Source organism: Psammomys obesus, unplaced genomic scaffold (genome assembly GCF_907164565.1).
Source record: "Psammomys obesus unplaced genomic scaffold, mPsaObe1.curated_primary_1811, whole genome shotgun sequence".
In the NCBI taxonomy this organism is placed as follows: Eukaryota; Metazoa; Chordata; class Mammalia; order Rodentia; family Muridae; genus Psammomys; species Psammomys obesus.
This window is the reverse complement of record NW_026585895.1, coordinates 56,664,965-56,680,997: the sequence shown is the minus strand read 5'-3', so window position 1 is coordinate 56,680,997 and position 16,033 is coordinate 56,664,965. Positions and strand designations below refer to the sequence as shown.

General features: G+C 51.3%; 1 protein-coding gene across 1 annotated transcript in view; it reads left to right on the top strand.

The window, feature by feature from the left end:
• The first annotated feature begins 2,149 nt into the window (after positions 1-2,149).
• Positions 2,150-16,033, top strand: part of Cacna1b (calcium voltage-gated channel subunit alpha1 B) — a 159,361-nt gene continuing 145,477 nt past the window's right edge. The window contains exons 1-3 of the mRNA XM_055599901.1: positions 2,150-2,520; positions 3,391-3,496; positions 6,952-7,091. Of these exons, the coding sequence (XP_055455876.1) occupies positions 2,237-2,520; positions 3,391-3,496; positions 6,952-7,091 (530 nt within the window). The 5' untranslated portion in view covers positions 2,150-2,236. The remainder of the gene's footprint in view (positions 2,521-3,390; positions 3,497-6,951; positions 7,092-16,033) is intronic.

Here is a 16,033-nt window from a genome sequence, read left to right as displayed (position 1 = left end):
GACTCCTGTGGAATGTGTCAAATGCCAGCAAGGAGAGCACCCCACCTCCACAAGGTGAACTAACTTGCTGCATCCCTGCTGGGCTTGGTTTTGCATGTTGCACTTGTTTGTAGCACTCCCTGGGTCATCTGTGAATCAGCTTCACTCATTACACACCTAAGAAAGATAATCAAGAGAGCGGACATGATAAGATGATCAATCCTCGTTTAGAAAGACAGATGGGATGTGCATTGAACGTATGACAGGAGTCTACTGAGCGCATCTGAAAGACTCTAACTAGCAGTGTTTTCAAAGCAAAGACTCATGACCAAACCTTTGGCAGAGTACAGGGAATCATAAGAAAGAAGGGGAGTTAGTCTGATGGGGAAAGGATAGGAGCTCCACAAGGACCAAATATATCTGGGCACAGGGTCTTTTCTGAGACTGACATTCAACCAAGGACCATGTATGGATATAACCTAGAACCTCTGCTCAGATGTAGCCTGTGGTAGCTCAGTAACCAATTGGTTTCCCATAGTGAGGGGAACAAGGACTATTTCTAACAGGAACTCAATGACTGGCTCTTTGGCCTCCCCACCCGCCAAGGGAGGAGCAGTCCTGTTAGGCCACAGAGGAGAGCTTTGCAGCCAGTCCTGAAGATACCTGATAAAACAGGAGCAGATGAATGGGGAGGAGGTCCCTCCCCCATCAGTGGACTTGGAAAGGGGCACGGTGGAGATGAAGGAGGGAGGGAGGGACTGGGAGGGAATGAGGGATCGGGACACGTATGGGCTACAGAGTTAATAAAATGTAACTGATAAGAAAAAAATAAAATTCAAAAAAAAAAAAAAAAAAAGAACAACTTAAAGGAGGAAGGATGTGTTTTCCGTTACAGTTTCAGAGGCTTCAGTCCATGGTTGCTGTGGTACCATTGGTTTTGAACCTGTGGGGAGTCAGAGTATCATGCCAGGAAGGGTGGAAAGCTAGAGAAGAGGGAGGGAGGGAGGGAGGGAAGAAAATAGAACAGTGAGAGAGGGGGAAGGTACTGTAGACCCATAAAGTCTACAGCATCATGCCCCTCAAGGGCCCACATCTCCTTTCCACAACCTCCCAGCAGACCATCAATTTATGATTCCACCACCGGATTAATCCACTCATGAGGTCAGAGTCTGCTCATGATCCCAAAGCCCTCACTTCTGATTACTGCTTCAGTGGGGACCAAGCTTTCAACGCAGTAGTTTTGAGGGCAACATCTCAGATTCAAGCCATAGCTTGAGATGATATCCACCTTCCACTCATTTTGCAGCATTGCAAGAGTGAAGAGGACCCTTTCTTCTCTTCTGCCACTCAACTGTGACTTGGGAAGCTGTTCATCTGAAGCTGTTAAGAATCACAAGCCATCCTGTGTACTCACTGGGCCCACTATCATCTTTTAGGGAAGATGTTTCTACCTTTGGTAGAAAATGTCAGGTCTTTCAAGGTGGAGCCTTGGGCGTGGCAAACAGGTGCATCACGAAGGCTCTGTCTGAATGTTTCTAGAATGAATGGCAGAACAAGGACTGTCTGAACTGAGATCTTGGAGCCGCTCAGAATCCGGCATGTAAACAACGGCAGGTGGAACTCTTGACAGGGTCCACTGCGAAAGCCTCAGGGGCCAGAGATTTCAAAGCAGGGCACGTAAGGATATTAAAAATGGAGGGACGGCGATAGCCTCGGCTTCCGATGGCCAGCAGCGAGAGGGAGTGGCTGACGACATGGCCTCCACAGGACAGGGGTGTGGATGCCAAAGAGAACCTAGGCTGCGGCTTCTGGATTCCTCAGACATCTCCCCAGTGGGGAGGATCTTTTCGGGTTCGAGGAGGGTGAGGACACCTGGGCGCCTTTCAAGTTGCTGAGCTGGGGAACCAGACGCGGCCAAGTCTTTGGGCGGCGCCCCGGGGGCACGCAGAAGCTCACGCTGCCTAGAGCTGGGCACACGCAAGCAACTCGGCGTTCCCCGAGGACCGCCGCGGACTCCGGCGGGGGTGGCCGCGGGGGCGGGGTCTGTAGGGTTCGGGGGTGGGACTGACGCGGATTGGCTAGGCGCAGCCGCGTGACCGACCACTTATAGGGCGTGGCGTGGGGCCGCGGCTGGGGTGCGGTAGCAGCTGGCCGGTGAGGTACAGGCGGCTCGCTGCGGCTGGGCTAGGAGCCCCTGGCGCGCCGCGCCCTCGGTGCCGGGCCTCGGAGCCGGGGATGCTCGCGGCGCCCGAGAGTCATGGTCCGCTTCGGGGACGAGCTGAGCGGCCGCTATGGGGGCACCGGCGGCGGGGAGCGGGCTCGGGGCGGCGGGGCCGGCGGGGCGGGTGGCCCGGGCCAGGGGGGTCTGCCGCCCGGCCAGCGGGTCCTGTACAAGCAGTCCATTGCGCAGCGCGCACGGACCATGGCCCTGTACAACCCCATCCCAGTCAAGCAGAACTGCTTCACTGTCAACCGCTCGCTCTTCGTCTTCAGCGAGGACAACGTCGTCCGCAAATACGCTAAGCGCATCACCGAGTGGCCATATCCTACAGGGGCCTGGCCGGGCGGGAACTGGCGGAGGTCAGGGGCTGGGGCGACGTCGGTGTCCGCGCGGCGGGCCCGGGAGGGGCGGCTGGGGCCTGGGCGGCGGCGCCCAGTGGCCATCTTTCTGGTGCTGGGAGGGGGTGCGACCCGGGAGAGGTGCGTCGCGGACCCCACGGCCCAGCGAGGAGGAGCGGGGCGGGGCCTCTGGGGCGGTCTCCGAGTGCGTGTGTGCGTGGTTTGGGTGTGAGCGTGTGTGATTCTGGAGGCCACGACGGACCACTGGGCGGAGTCCCTTCTGACCTGAGAGTCCCATGTCCCTTCGTGCACTTGGTCTCTTGGAGCCAGGTTGGCGCACACAGCATGCGGCTGGCCTGGAGGACACGGGAGGGCAAATCCGAATTTATGCAGGTGTGAGCGCTGTGTGGATGCAGGTCGGTCCGTGCGCCTGCTGACTGCAGGTGCCTGCGTTTGTGTGCGGGCATCGCACGAGCCGTGCTTCGCGTGCGTGTATTAGGCATTCTTGATACATTATGTTCACGTGCGGGTGTAGATACTTGTAGCTGTCTTTAGATAAGGTGTGCGCCTGCGCAGGGCCAGCTTCTAGTGCTCTAGGGGGCGACAGGACTATTCCCCAGTGGCGCTGGCTGGCCAGGCAAAGCAGCTGTCCGTGGTGCTGACGGCGTCGGAACTAGCGGAGGCCCCGCCTCTTGGCTGCCCCCAGAATTAGGGCGGGGAGCTGGGAAGACTAGTTCTGAGCTGAGGGAAGGTGGGTGTTGGCCAGCAGTACTCAGCCCTGGCTGCTGCACTGCGCTGTCCTCTTCTTCACTACCTCCGTAGCGCCTCCTACCCAGTCCTTAACCCACACACGCCCTTCGAATACATGATCCTGGCCACCATCATCGCCAACTGCATTGTTCTGGCCCTGGAGCAGCACCTGCCTGATGGGGACAAGACTCCTATGTCTGAGCGCCTGGTGAGTGCTGGCTAAGGGTCTGGGGACTGAAAGGTAGGGGTTAGTGACAAGTTTTCATTGTGTCTCAGCTGGACAGGCGGGCTCTATCTTACATCTGAGGACCCTTTGACATCCCCCCACCCACTTCTCCAGTGCCAGGAAGCTGAGGTGGTCACTGAGCCTGATGAAAGATCAAGGAATCACCAGCTAGTCTGTCTTTAGCTGTCCCTGTTCCCCAGATGGTTCATTTGGGCTTGCTATGCTGGCCTTGATTTCTAGACTTAGAATAAAGGACGGACATTTCTCATGAAGAGAACAAGAATATCAGGCCAGCTGACCACCTTTCCTGCCATGCTCTCTAAGGAAGCACTTCTTCCCAAATGTTCTGAATCCATATTTTCCTCTAGTATCCTGCCAAGAGTTTTCTAGAACCCAGGGTGTCCACTGTGGGGATCAAGGGCCATACCTCTGGAATTATGGGTCTTATGAAGCATGAGGCAGGGTTGAAGGCCAGCCTTTTGGACTCTAGAAGTTTGAGGGGTAACACACTTCTCAGGTGACAGTACAGCCACAGCTTTTTTCCTGCTGCCGTTTTGCCAGGTCTTAGCATGTGCAATGTGTGACTGTGAGAGTGTAGCACTTCATATAATGGAGGAGAAGCAATTGGAAGTCAGAAGGGCCCTGTGGACTGAGGTCTTTAAGGAAACGAGGCTGCTCATCCTTTCTCTATCCTGACTGTTGCTTCTCTGACTTCAGTTTGGATAAAGCAATGTGTTTAACCTGGGAACTGGAACCCTTCTGAGCTCTGGTGTGGCCTCTCTTCCCACTCTTCTGTAGTTTGGAAGAGGAGGTGACCATGAGTAGGTGGGCATCAAGACAAACCAATTAAGGATGTCTAGGATGGCTATTTGGAGTTGAGGGCCTTCCTGGAGGACATGAGAAGGATGAATGGGCTTAGAGAGTGTAGGTTGTGAAGGAGGAGTATAATTAAGTCACATTTTAAGGTAGAAGGTAAGTAATGGTCCCTGGGCACTTCTGGGCATGCCCAGTAGGGTTCTTCTGTTCCTCTGGGCTTCTGACAGAGTACATTCTCTGTTTTCTCTATCCTTGTGGGGAGCACTCCTTCCAGAGGCCAGAGAAGGGAATGAACTTGGAGGTTCATCAGGATAAGTATCATGAATGCCAGGCCACAGTTAGTGACCATATCTCCAGGGAACTCTGGCAGGTAGGGCCAGGAGGGTCACAGGCTAGACTTAGGGCAGCAGAAAGAGGTCATCAACTTAGGCATCCTTTCGTGGACCAGTCTGATGTCCAGCTTTCTGAGAACCTGTGTTAGTATGTCAGGTTTGCTAATATACTAACATTTGGTTGGACAATCTTGGTTTTGGTGATGGTGGGAAGGGGAAGATGTAATTTTTGTAACTAAGCTGTTGGGAAAACAAACAATATATGCCTGCTTTGGACCTATCCTGGAAATCCAAAAAGCTCTCTGCTAACCTCAGTGTTGCCTGTAGGCCCAGTCCTTCAGGAGACCGAGAGAGATGGGCTTGGAAACTGGAGCTACTGCCTAGGTAGCAGATAGGGATTGAATGGTGTTAGGACCCCTCAGTATTTCCAGCCTCGCTTGGGGTTGGGCTTCCTCATCTCTGGGGACTCTGTTTCCTACTCACGTATAGCTTGCCCAAGCTTTGAGCTTGCAGTCCAGTGGCTTCTAAGCCATTGCATACCTATTTTCCAGCCCTGTCAGCTTCAATCATGGCTCTGGCTTGTAGGAGCTGGGCAGAAGAACCTAGGGAAGGGCTTCCTTGCTACTAGCCCTGTTTGCTCCCCTCTTTTCTGACTGGGAGCCTTCTTCGAAGACCTTCTGAAATCAGCTCCTTCTTCAGTGTAGTCAACATCCCCTCCCAGAAACCTCCCTAGACCAGAAACCTCAAGGCCAAGAACAGTTCATACATTCCTCCATGAGCCTCATCCCTGTCATAAGACAACACTAGGAGACAGGACAGGAACACTAGGCCATCATTGGATATTCAGTTACCAGGTCCCTTAGATGTAGCTTCCTCTCAGACTACTCATAGCCACATCCCATTCCAAACTTCAAGGCCATGGGTGGCCATTAATCAGTCTCTGGGACTGGTTCCCTGCAGGCAAGAGAGAGAGGGCCAAGCTAAGGTGTTGGCAAGGCATGGGACCCTTGAGGGCCAGACTTCTTGAGGAAAGGTTCCAGCTGAAGAAGTTAGCGGCCCCATCTCATCTGGCAGCTCCTTGGACCACGTATCTAGGCCATATACCCAGTCTTTCTTCATGGGGGCATAGTGGCTCTGAAGCAGTTTTTGCTAGAGCTTGTCCTAGGGGCCAACCCTGTGTGAGTGGACTCTGGAAGCTGGCTGCCTCCTCAGCATCATTTCTCCTGTGTTTAATGTGGCTACTCCAGAGTGTAGCAGCTGATTCATGCTAACCCTCTGTGTTCAGCTCCCCAAAGCTCTCTGCTCTCCTCCCTTCACACATGATGCTTCTCTTGCTTTCTACATGTGTGGTCACATAACATCCTTCTCCCCAGTATCATATCTTGTAGGTTTTGGCTAAGAAGTAGGATTGGGGATCTTACTAGAGTCTCTACCCTCACTCCTTTGGTCCCACTGTTTTCTCAACAATAATCTTTTCCTTAGACTCTAGCTCTAGAAACCTTTGTTGCTATTCCTTTGATGAAGCTCCCTGATGGTTTCTGGGTTTGTCCACCTCCCAGACTCATGCCTACTACTAGGCCTTAGGCCTGGCCTGTGGAGGGGCTCTGCCCTCTGGTCTCCACAGATGCTATCACTGTAGTAACCTCAATGCTGGAGCTTTTCCTTTCTTTTTTTCCCCTGTCAGAATTTGCATGTTCTGCCTGTCTATATATGTTGCATGTATGAATGAGTCCCAAAGCAGAGTCTAAGGATGCCAAGCTTTCCAGATAACCTGGCATAGAGGCCAGTGGTGATTGCTTGGTTTACCTATGATGTCTGCTCTAGTTACTCCATCTCTGTGCCTTTGGGCCTTAGAATGGAGATGACTTTAGTGTATAGAAGGGTTGCTCTAGTTAATACAAGGATTTGATTTTGCAGTCATCCCCAGTGAGCACTGGCACTCTCTCTCTCTCTCTCTTTTAACCTCTTTGAGCAAAGTCTGCCATATGATTTCAGCAGGACAATCCTGGGTACTCTGTGAGTAGAGCAGAATCTGGATTAATAGAGTAGAGGCCTAAGGACTCCTAGACATAATCAGGATACTTTGCCACACCAGCAAATGATAGGTTATATTATGGCCATGTCAGATGAGCACACTCAGGCTAGTGGGAGCAGTGTATGCTGAGAAAGTTCACAGGGTGCCTGGCAGGGTCAGCCTTGGGGTAGTAGGTATGGCCATCAGACAGGGACCACTATCTAGCCATTTTGCTGAGTGGACAGAGATGAACCCTGTTTTGTGCTCTTCCTCAGGATGACACGGAGCCTTATTTCATCGGGATCTTTTGCTTCGAGGCGGGGATTAAGATCATCGCACTGGGCTTCGTTTTCCACAAGGGGTCCTACCTTCGAAATGGCTGGAATGTCATGGACTTCGTGGTGGTTCTCACAGGGTAGGTGGGCCAAGCCTAAGTGCATGCATGTGTGCTGCCCTACTGTGGGGCTAAGGTAGCAAAAATGTCTACATTGGTACCCCATACTCTGACTGGAGTGCGTGGAGTACAATGGCCCTTGATGGTACTACTGGGTAAATGGGGCTTTCTTCTCCTCACTCAAGTAATGGCCTCTGGGTTTCCCAAGTAAGGCTCTCAGAGACATTAGGGGTCTGTTTCCATCTGCTGTGCTGCAGCTTCCGCCTGAGGACCATGTTTGTTTGTGTTTATAAAATGTTTTCTCAAAGGGTTCACTCCTAGTGGCCTATCTGGAGGAGCCTTACAGATTCTAAAAGCAATGAGGTCACTGGGCACTATGGATGGTCTGACCAGCAAGTGAGGGTCTTCTTTGAGGAAGGCTCTTATCTGTCTGTGATCTTGGAGGAATTCTTGGTATCTGAAAACTTCCTGTTTGAGAAGCTACCTGGGATGTCTCCCTGGTAGCTCTATGCCATGCCACTGTGTGAGGCTGAGTACATGTTCCTGGCTCTTGCCCTGGTAGTGTTTTTGTTTTTAAATTTATTTCTGAGTGGGCATTTTGCTTGCATATGTGTATGTGCACCACATGTGTGCCTGGTGCCCTCACTGGTCAGAAGGGGGCATCAGGCCCCTGGAAATGTAGTTACCACATGGGTGCTGGAAACTGAACTGGGGCTCTCTGCTAGAGCAACTTGCACTCTTGACTGCTGAGCCATCTCTCCAGCCCCTCTGCCCTAAATGTGTTTACTTACAATGAATGCCCACTGCTGCCTGCCAGTGCTTCCTTATAACGATCAAAATAAAATTCCCCACCATCCAGGAGCTTCAGGAAGCTGGTGTGTGGTCCTGAACCACCTCTGTTGATTTTTCTGTCTAGTGGCACCGTCCGTCCTTCCTCTGTTTCTCTGGTGTAGGTTTAGGACTGTGGAATTGCAGAAGCTGTGGTTGGGGTGAGGGCTGCTTACAGAGAACTTGCAGATTTCCCAGATGCTCTGTCCTGCTCTAGTGATGGCAGTGTCATCGTGCCTAGGGCCTTGTACTTGGAGACTATGCACCCAGATTGGGGCATAGGGCATATTGCCCACCATAGAATGAGGGCACATTCTTACTGAGAGTTGGCATGGTTCTGTCTCCTCTGCCAACTGACCTCTGTGGAGGCCTAGTGCTTGTGAGTGTGCGTGGGAGGGTGTTGGGCAAATGGAGAGTAGGAAAGAGGTGACAGGGAAGCCTAGGTCTGGGGCTTCAGTCACCATGGGTCCCTGCATGTGAGGAATAAATGAAGTCAGATAATGACCTCTGGGTTCCTAAGCAAGGCCCACAGAGACATGGGATCCATTCCCCATCTTTGCACTGCAGCTTCTGCTGGTAGAACCATGTTTGTAAGGCTGGGGAAGGGAGAACGTTTATCTGGTATAGAGTTGTCTGATACGGCCAGGTAATTTAGTGTGTTGGTGGCTTCAGTGCCTTCCCTGTGATGTGATGGTGATCTTCATACACTTCTGTGAACTGCTTCTTTTTCCAAACTGGGAGTGTGTTGCCGTGGTGTTTGCAGAAAGCCCTCTACAACTTTATGGAGTCTTGCTTTCCACTAATGAAAAAAGTAAAGAATCACTTGGGACTGGTGAAAAGTGTGGCCCTGTCGGTTGGGTATTTCTTACATCCAGGGCTACTACCCGGGGCATCCAGGAGTAACTACAGCTGTTTACAACTCTCTTTCCCTTGAGATCAAGTCCCTGAAGACAAGAATGGTGTCTTATTTTTCAGAGTGTCCCCTGAGCCTGTCTTAGGGCATCTAGGCTCAGGCAGTGAGTGTTGGCCAAATTGATAAATACTGAGTAGAGAAGCTGACAAGGGATGCTTGGACTCTGCTACTAAAATTTCCACCAAGGTGTAGGCTGCCTGGGGACAGGGAGGCAAGGAGGGACACCAGAGTTCCCCACCCCACCCCTGCCTATAGGACCCCTAGATCTTCCAGAAATCTGATCCTAGGCCTGAGAGTAGGAGACATAGCCATTGCCAGATGGTGGAAGACAGGAATGCTAACCTTCCTGTGAATACCTGTGAAAAGATGCTAGGCCGCCAAAAAAGAAGGGAGGACTGTCTTGCTCTAGCCTTGGACATCCCCCTGTCGATTTTCTGTTTATCCATGTCTCCTTTTCTGCCTCTTGTACAATGATCTTCTCTCCTCTCTACTTCTCTCTTTCTGCTTCCTGCACTCTTCTGTGTCTTCGTCTCCTCTGTAGCCAGTCTCATCTCAGCCTCTTGTTCAATTTCTCTGCCCTCTGCACTCTGTGTTTGCAGGAAAGCTGGCACTGGTGTCATGCTTTTAAGATTTCTCCCTTGCATTGACTTCCTTGAGGTAGTGCCAGGTTTTGGGGAACCACCCAGGTGGGAGGGTGATGCATGTCTCATGAAGGCCCACATGCAGCAGCAGCCACACCAAGAACTGCTCTGATGGTGCCTGTGGGATACTGAATCACAAGGGACCTGCATATGTTTGTGTTTGTGGGAGGCTTTGGTGGGAAACCCAGGGAAGATCCCGTCTCTAACCCTCCTGAGCTGAGATCCCAGTGGCAGGGTATATATGGGATGTGGCACTTTCTAGTTATTTTGTTGTTTTAATTAAGCTTTGTTTAATTGGTGCTTAGAGGGCTGGAGGCCCAGAGGGGAGAGGCAGACAGCATCCTGGCCTGTTATCTAGTGAAGCCAGACATATCCCTAGTGGCCAACAAGGGTCTCTCTTCTCCTAATGGTGGTGTGGAGGTTATGAGAGATGCCTGGGCAGGGGTAGGGTAGGGAGTTGCGCCTCCTCCCTCACCCCTTTCCCCTTTAGGGAAGCTGAGGCTGGGTACCCACTACTGTACTCCTTGCTTCCTTCTCAGGTGCCTTTTGTTATTTGCACTAGTGTATATGGGGCAAGGGCTGTGATCAACTGGGCACTGGCTGCTCTGGAGGCATAGGTAGCATCTGATTATGGGTCCTATATAGGTCAAAGGGATGCCTCCGAGATTATGAGAGATGTTGGTGGCTTCTGGGGATTGGCTGGCCTGTGGAATATGGGCCTGTTCTCATTGAGTCTGACCCCTCAGTGATGAGTCTTGCTCCGCATTGGACCAGCTTATGGATAACCACCCAGAATATTGTCCCTTGGTGGGTGGGGACAAGTGCCTAAATTTCCCAATATGGGCTCTGTCTTACTACTAGGTGAAGGGTTCCCTTCCTATAGCTGATTGGAGGGGTAGGGGCAGGCTTCCATGCCCACCTCCTTTTCCAAGCGTACTTCTGCCTGAATAACAGGGCCCAGAGTTGCCCTGATTGGAGCCCTCATTGGAAGAGGATTGAAAGAGCCACCATCCCAGCTTAGTCAGAGGCCACCTGAAAGTGATGTCCTGCTACTACCTACTCCCCATGACCATCACATTATGTCTACCTGTGACTGTTCATTTCCTTGAACATTTGAGCTTCTCTTCTGCTGACACTGCTCCAGTCATTCACACATCAGTCACTTAAATATTCAGTGTTTGCCAGATGGTATGAACATGGGTACAAAAATGCAGAGCCCCTTTCTGTGAGCAGTATCCAAAGGGGTAGGTACCCTTCCCAGCCTGTTTCTCATCAGTGTATGTAACCTCACACCTAGCTGGTGTTTATATATTCTGTAGTCATTGGCTCTGGGTTTCTACTTCCCAGACTGTCACCAGGGCAGGTCTGCATCATAGCTTAGGCGACAGTGCTTCTTGCCATGGACCAACTCAACATGTCAAAGAAGGACTGAATAGCATTGATCTTGGTGGAAAGTGGGTAAGGAGTTCGTAGGGCAAGCTTTGTGTAGGCAGTCAGGGAAGGCTTCAGGTTTGGGAGGGCATATGATACTTGGTAGGAACCAAAAGTGTAGCAGGGAGTGGACAGGATCCCCAGGAACTAGAGAAGTTATCTTGGACTGCAACCAGCTTTCTATAGCTATGGGCTTGCCTGGGCAAAGAGGTGATAGAGACCAAGAGGAGTACTTGTCTGCAGTTGGGGATTCAGTAAGAGTATGTTTTGCACCACAGAGCTGACATTGGAGGGAAATGTGTGATGTGGCCTAAAGTGGATTAGGTGTATATGGGAGTGAGACTGCTGGGCATGGGGCCTTGTGGTGGGACCTGATAGTAATAATTATGTTCATTGTTTAGGGTGCTTTGTAGCAAAATAGGAGTGGTAAAGTTGGTTGGTGAGAGCAGAGGATAGAGGCCCAGAGTGCTGTGTTAGGCTAGGAACTCAGCCTACCTGGATGTGGGTGGCAAGATCCAGGAGAAGCAGATGCAGTTGGAGAAGGCCAGCCCTGGAGTCTGAGTAGAGACACATGCAGGGCCCTGGTTACTGCATTGGTCTGTCCAATGGAAATGAGTGTTTGGGGGCTGGAGACTGGGGTTCTTAGGTGGGCAGACATGGCAGCGATGGCTGTGGTCTTTACAGACTGTTCCCACTGAATTTGGAAGCAAGTGCGTCAGCTGAGATGTGTGAAGATGAGTGAAGAGATACAGGAGACAGAGATGTAGGAGACAAATGTAGGGCAGAGTAAGGAGGGATGACTGAGAGAGGGAGAGCAAGTGAATGACGGGGGTTTTAGAGCTCCCCTAGCCCAGCACCCCTGTCCGTCCTTCCAGCCACCTCTTCTTCACTGTCTGTCATCACCATGCTTGGTCACCTGGAAAGCATTTGCTGGAGACACCACTCACCTTCTACCCCGTTTAGGTTTCTCAGGACACAGAGGTGACCAAATAGATTCTTGCCCTTCTGCAGGCCATGTTTTTCTGGATACATAAAGCAAACTGTCCATTTGCCTTTGGAGAGAGGGAAGGCTCACAGTAGCTGGAGAGTACTGTCATTGGTGTCAGGAAACTGTTAAAAGATTGTTTTGGTGGGTGAGGAGAAGAGGGTGCAGGGCAATCAAGTTGGGCTTACACTAGGCACAGGGTGGAAAGCAGACAATTGAGAGTGAGGGTACTGGAGACAGCAGTAGCCCCAGTGGAGGCTCCAGGCCCAGGCCTTAAGCAGTCAAGAGGCGTACTGAGAAGGCAGAGTCTGCAGGATCCCTGGTGTCTTTCAGACCTGACACTTTTCTAGGCTGCTGTCTTTCTGTGCTTCCTGTGGTGCCCATCATACTGCTCCTGCCCCCACCCCACATGGTCAGTGCCTCCTCTCCCAGTATTCCCAGATCCCTCCTATAGCCTTTGGCCTAGAGGACTTAAGTCCACAGTAACAAGGGTGTCCTCACCTCTGTTGTGGCCTAGCCTGCTGCTTCCTCTCATGGCCTGTGGAGACACAGAAAAACAAGTCTTAACTCAGGCAGGTGGTTCTCTGGGGGGGAGGGGGGGATTTTCAACCAAAGCTTCTCATTTTACTTGAAATTAAACTGAGATTCTTTTCCAGGACATGTAATTAGAGCTCAGGATCCTCTCTAGACTAATCTCCTGTGGGAAGAGGAGGAGTGTGGTCTGCCTCATTGAAAGGGAAGGTGGAGAGTGAGTTGAGTCAGGCATGGCCACCACATATTCTGAACTTAGTGCTAAGCTACTGGTGTCTAATAGTCTTTAGGGCACAAGGATATAGCCTGATTTAGGAGGTGCTCCTTTGGGGCTGGGGAGGAACAAGGAAGTTAGGGACAGAACAAACAGATGAGCATTGTGGACAGCTGCCACAGGACAAGGACAGAGTGCTTAGGGATCCTGTGCCTGCCATTAAGTGACCCAAGACATATTTGAACATGGTACAAGAGACATGGAGTGACAGGGGGTGTGTTTGATGAAGGCTGACCCCAGTGTATAGCTGTGGTTAAAGACTGCTCCACATGTTGTTTACCTGTGGCTCTGCTGGGGGATGGCCTCTGGTGCTGGTCAAGTTGAGGTTCCCTGAACTCCCTTTCCCTTCCGACATCCAGGGCTCTGGTTATCTGCTTGCCCTAAAGTCTGGCTGGAGCAATTGGGGTTAGGAGTTCAGCACTGCGAGGTAGCCTCTGTAGCTACAGGGATGGGGGAGGGGAACAGGACCTTTGATCCTGTTTTTTGAGATAAGGTTTAAGGTCCTCCAGATAGTATCCACACGACTCTACTGGCGACTAAGGGGGGCATTGTACTCTTTCCTGGTCCTGTGGCATCTGAGAACTTGCCAGACCCAGGACATAGGGAACCCCTCTTGAAGAGCGGGGCCTCTCTTTCTCAGCAGCTTTGTGAATGCTGCCATGTGGCACTGGATGAGTGCTGGTGACACTGTGTTCCTTATTCATATCTGAGATGCCCTGTCTTGAGAGTGGTCTCCCATCGGCCTCATGTCCCTGAGACAGCCCTAGAGCCCTGTGCTCGTTACATAAAGCCCCAGGGATGCCCTGCTTGATGAGTGGTGCCCAGCCTCCCTCCTTGCCACACACCCCTGCAAGTGGGTATTTATAGAGGGCCTAGCTCACTCTCTGCTCTATTCCTCCCTCCCCCTACTTTTTCCTTTGCTTCCGGACTCTGCACTTCTGGATCATGGGACAGAATCAGGCCCTTCATAGGGACAATCCCCATTGACTTTTGTTTGGGGCTCAGGATCTTCCCTGATCCTGGGTAGGTGGAGACCCACAGTCACTAATTGAAGTAGCTTCAAGCTCTGGTTCTGTCAGTTATTTCTAGGGTCTAGGAGTTGTGTGTGTCCAGTTTAGGAACAGCCCCTGAGAAAAATGAATCCTAAAACCTACCTTAAGCAAAAGCAAAGCCAGGCCTTCCTGATGAGTAGGGCATAGGCTGTGTGCTCTTGAGACTGTGTATTGCACAGTGGTTGTGCAGAGCCTAACTGCATCTGGGCTAAACCACAGGTGAGTGATGGGAGGTGCTCCTGAAGTCCACCAAGCACTGACTCAGGTGGAGAGCTTCCATGATCCCTGATAATCCAGATTAGGGTGGAGGAATGGGATATGCTTCCAGCTACTTCTTGGCATTGCTGGCCACCACCTTCCAATACCTCAGCTGTAAGAAAGGGTAGAGAACAGGAAGTCTAGGCCCTAGAACACATGCCCAACTGTTCCCCCACACCTTCTACAAACTGTGCTCTCAGACTTGGATGAATTTTGTGCCAAAACACTCCTAAATCCAGCCTCCAGGGCCTCTCAGATTATTCAAAATGAGACCCAGAACAGTCTCTCAGCAGCCAGCACTCAGGGTAGTCAGGAGACTTCCTGTTCTCACCTGCTGTCCACACATGACTTCTGCAGCCCAGGGATCGGGAAGTAAAGCCTTTCTACAGAACTCCTCCAGGATATTTGCAAAACCAGTTGGTGTGCAGGCTGGTGGAGGACTATAGCCCTGACTGGCAAGGAATACAGAGCATGGGGCACAGAGTGGATCCAGGGTGCTGTATATGCCACTGTGAGCTATGAACAACAATTCAGGGCCAGGGAGCTGGTCCTATAGCACCCAGCAAGGGCCTGACACATACAAGGCCAGCAGGTGTCAGACAAAGGAGTAAGGGGCTGGAGCAACATGTACCTCCCTCTGGGGTTCATAGACCCAGTAGCTGGTGAGCTATAGGCCTGATCAGAATTTTGAGATGGGCTCTAAATTAGTTATCACCATTTAAGAGGGACAGGCCTTGTAAACACCCAAGTTTCTATCTTGCATAGATATCCCTATTCCACCTGGTGGTGTTTGCCTTTCTGTCTTGCTACCATTGCCTTGTCCTGGAGGTTGGCATTTCCTTGATAGGCTCAGGCACGGGTGCTCTGACGTGTTGTACTGTGTCCAAGCTAGTAACTAGGGACAGCTGGTGCTGCTTCCTGTGGCTGCACCCCCACACATGCCACAGGAGTTTAAGCTTACATCCAGCAAAGGTGGCACTTATGAGCAAAGGATAGTGAACTAACTGGCTTCACTCCTTTCTGCTCAACATCTCTCTTCACACTGGAGCCCAGAGCTGTGATTCACACCGAGGTGAGAATGATTGCTAATGGCCTGTTTCTGTTACTAGGCTTGGAGATAGCAGGGTGGCAAACAGGCCTCCTTCTCAGCTTGGATTCCTTGATCGGGATCAGGGGCTTCTCATTTCCTGGGCTTCCATCCCTGCTATGGTATAAAGAGAGGCTCTTTCCTGTGCTGCTCTCATCCTGTTTGTAGCTTCATCTGGCTGATCTGTTTTACTGTCCAGTTTATAGTCAGATTATAGGACAGATTCCCACAGGCCAGATAGCTACTACTGTCATTAACCTTGAGACACTTAATCTCTGCCTGCTTTCTTCCCCTATTGCTGTCACACCAAAGCCCTATTGTTCCAGACCTGGCATAGGGTTCATTCTAGAATTCATATCACATTATCACAGAGACCATCTCTTGGTTTCTCAGAGCCCAGAAACCCTTTGGAAAGGATCATGTGGCCCTGGCAGGCTAAGGAGGCAGTGATGGGGCCCCTTTGAAATGGGATTTGTGTTATATCTCCTTCTCTTTTTCAGTGCTGGCCTCAGTCATAACCCACCCTCACCCTCTGCAACCAGGTCCATGTGTGTGTGTGTGTGTGTGTGTGTGTGTGTGTGTGTGTGTGTGTTTGTGTTTGTGTGTTTGTGTTTAGATATAACAAAGCCTCACATAGGCTGGGCAGCTTCAACTCAACTGTAATGTGCCTGTTCTGGAGGCTGGAAGCCCAAGCTCCTGGTTAACAATGAGTGTAGCTCTAGGTCTAGGTGTTTTGTGAACCCTTGGTATCCTGGGCTGCTCTGCTCTTCTAGTGGTTTGAGGCTCTAGTGAAGCATTATGGAGTGCTTCATTAACATCCCCCTCAAACACAAACACACACATCCACCACACACCGGACTCTAGGGTTCTCCTGATACACTGTTTACATTTCCCACCTTTAGCCACTGAAGAAGAGGCTGAGGATAGAGAAGAGGGGAACGTGATAGGGTGTGTGGTCTGAGG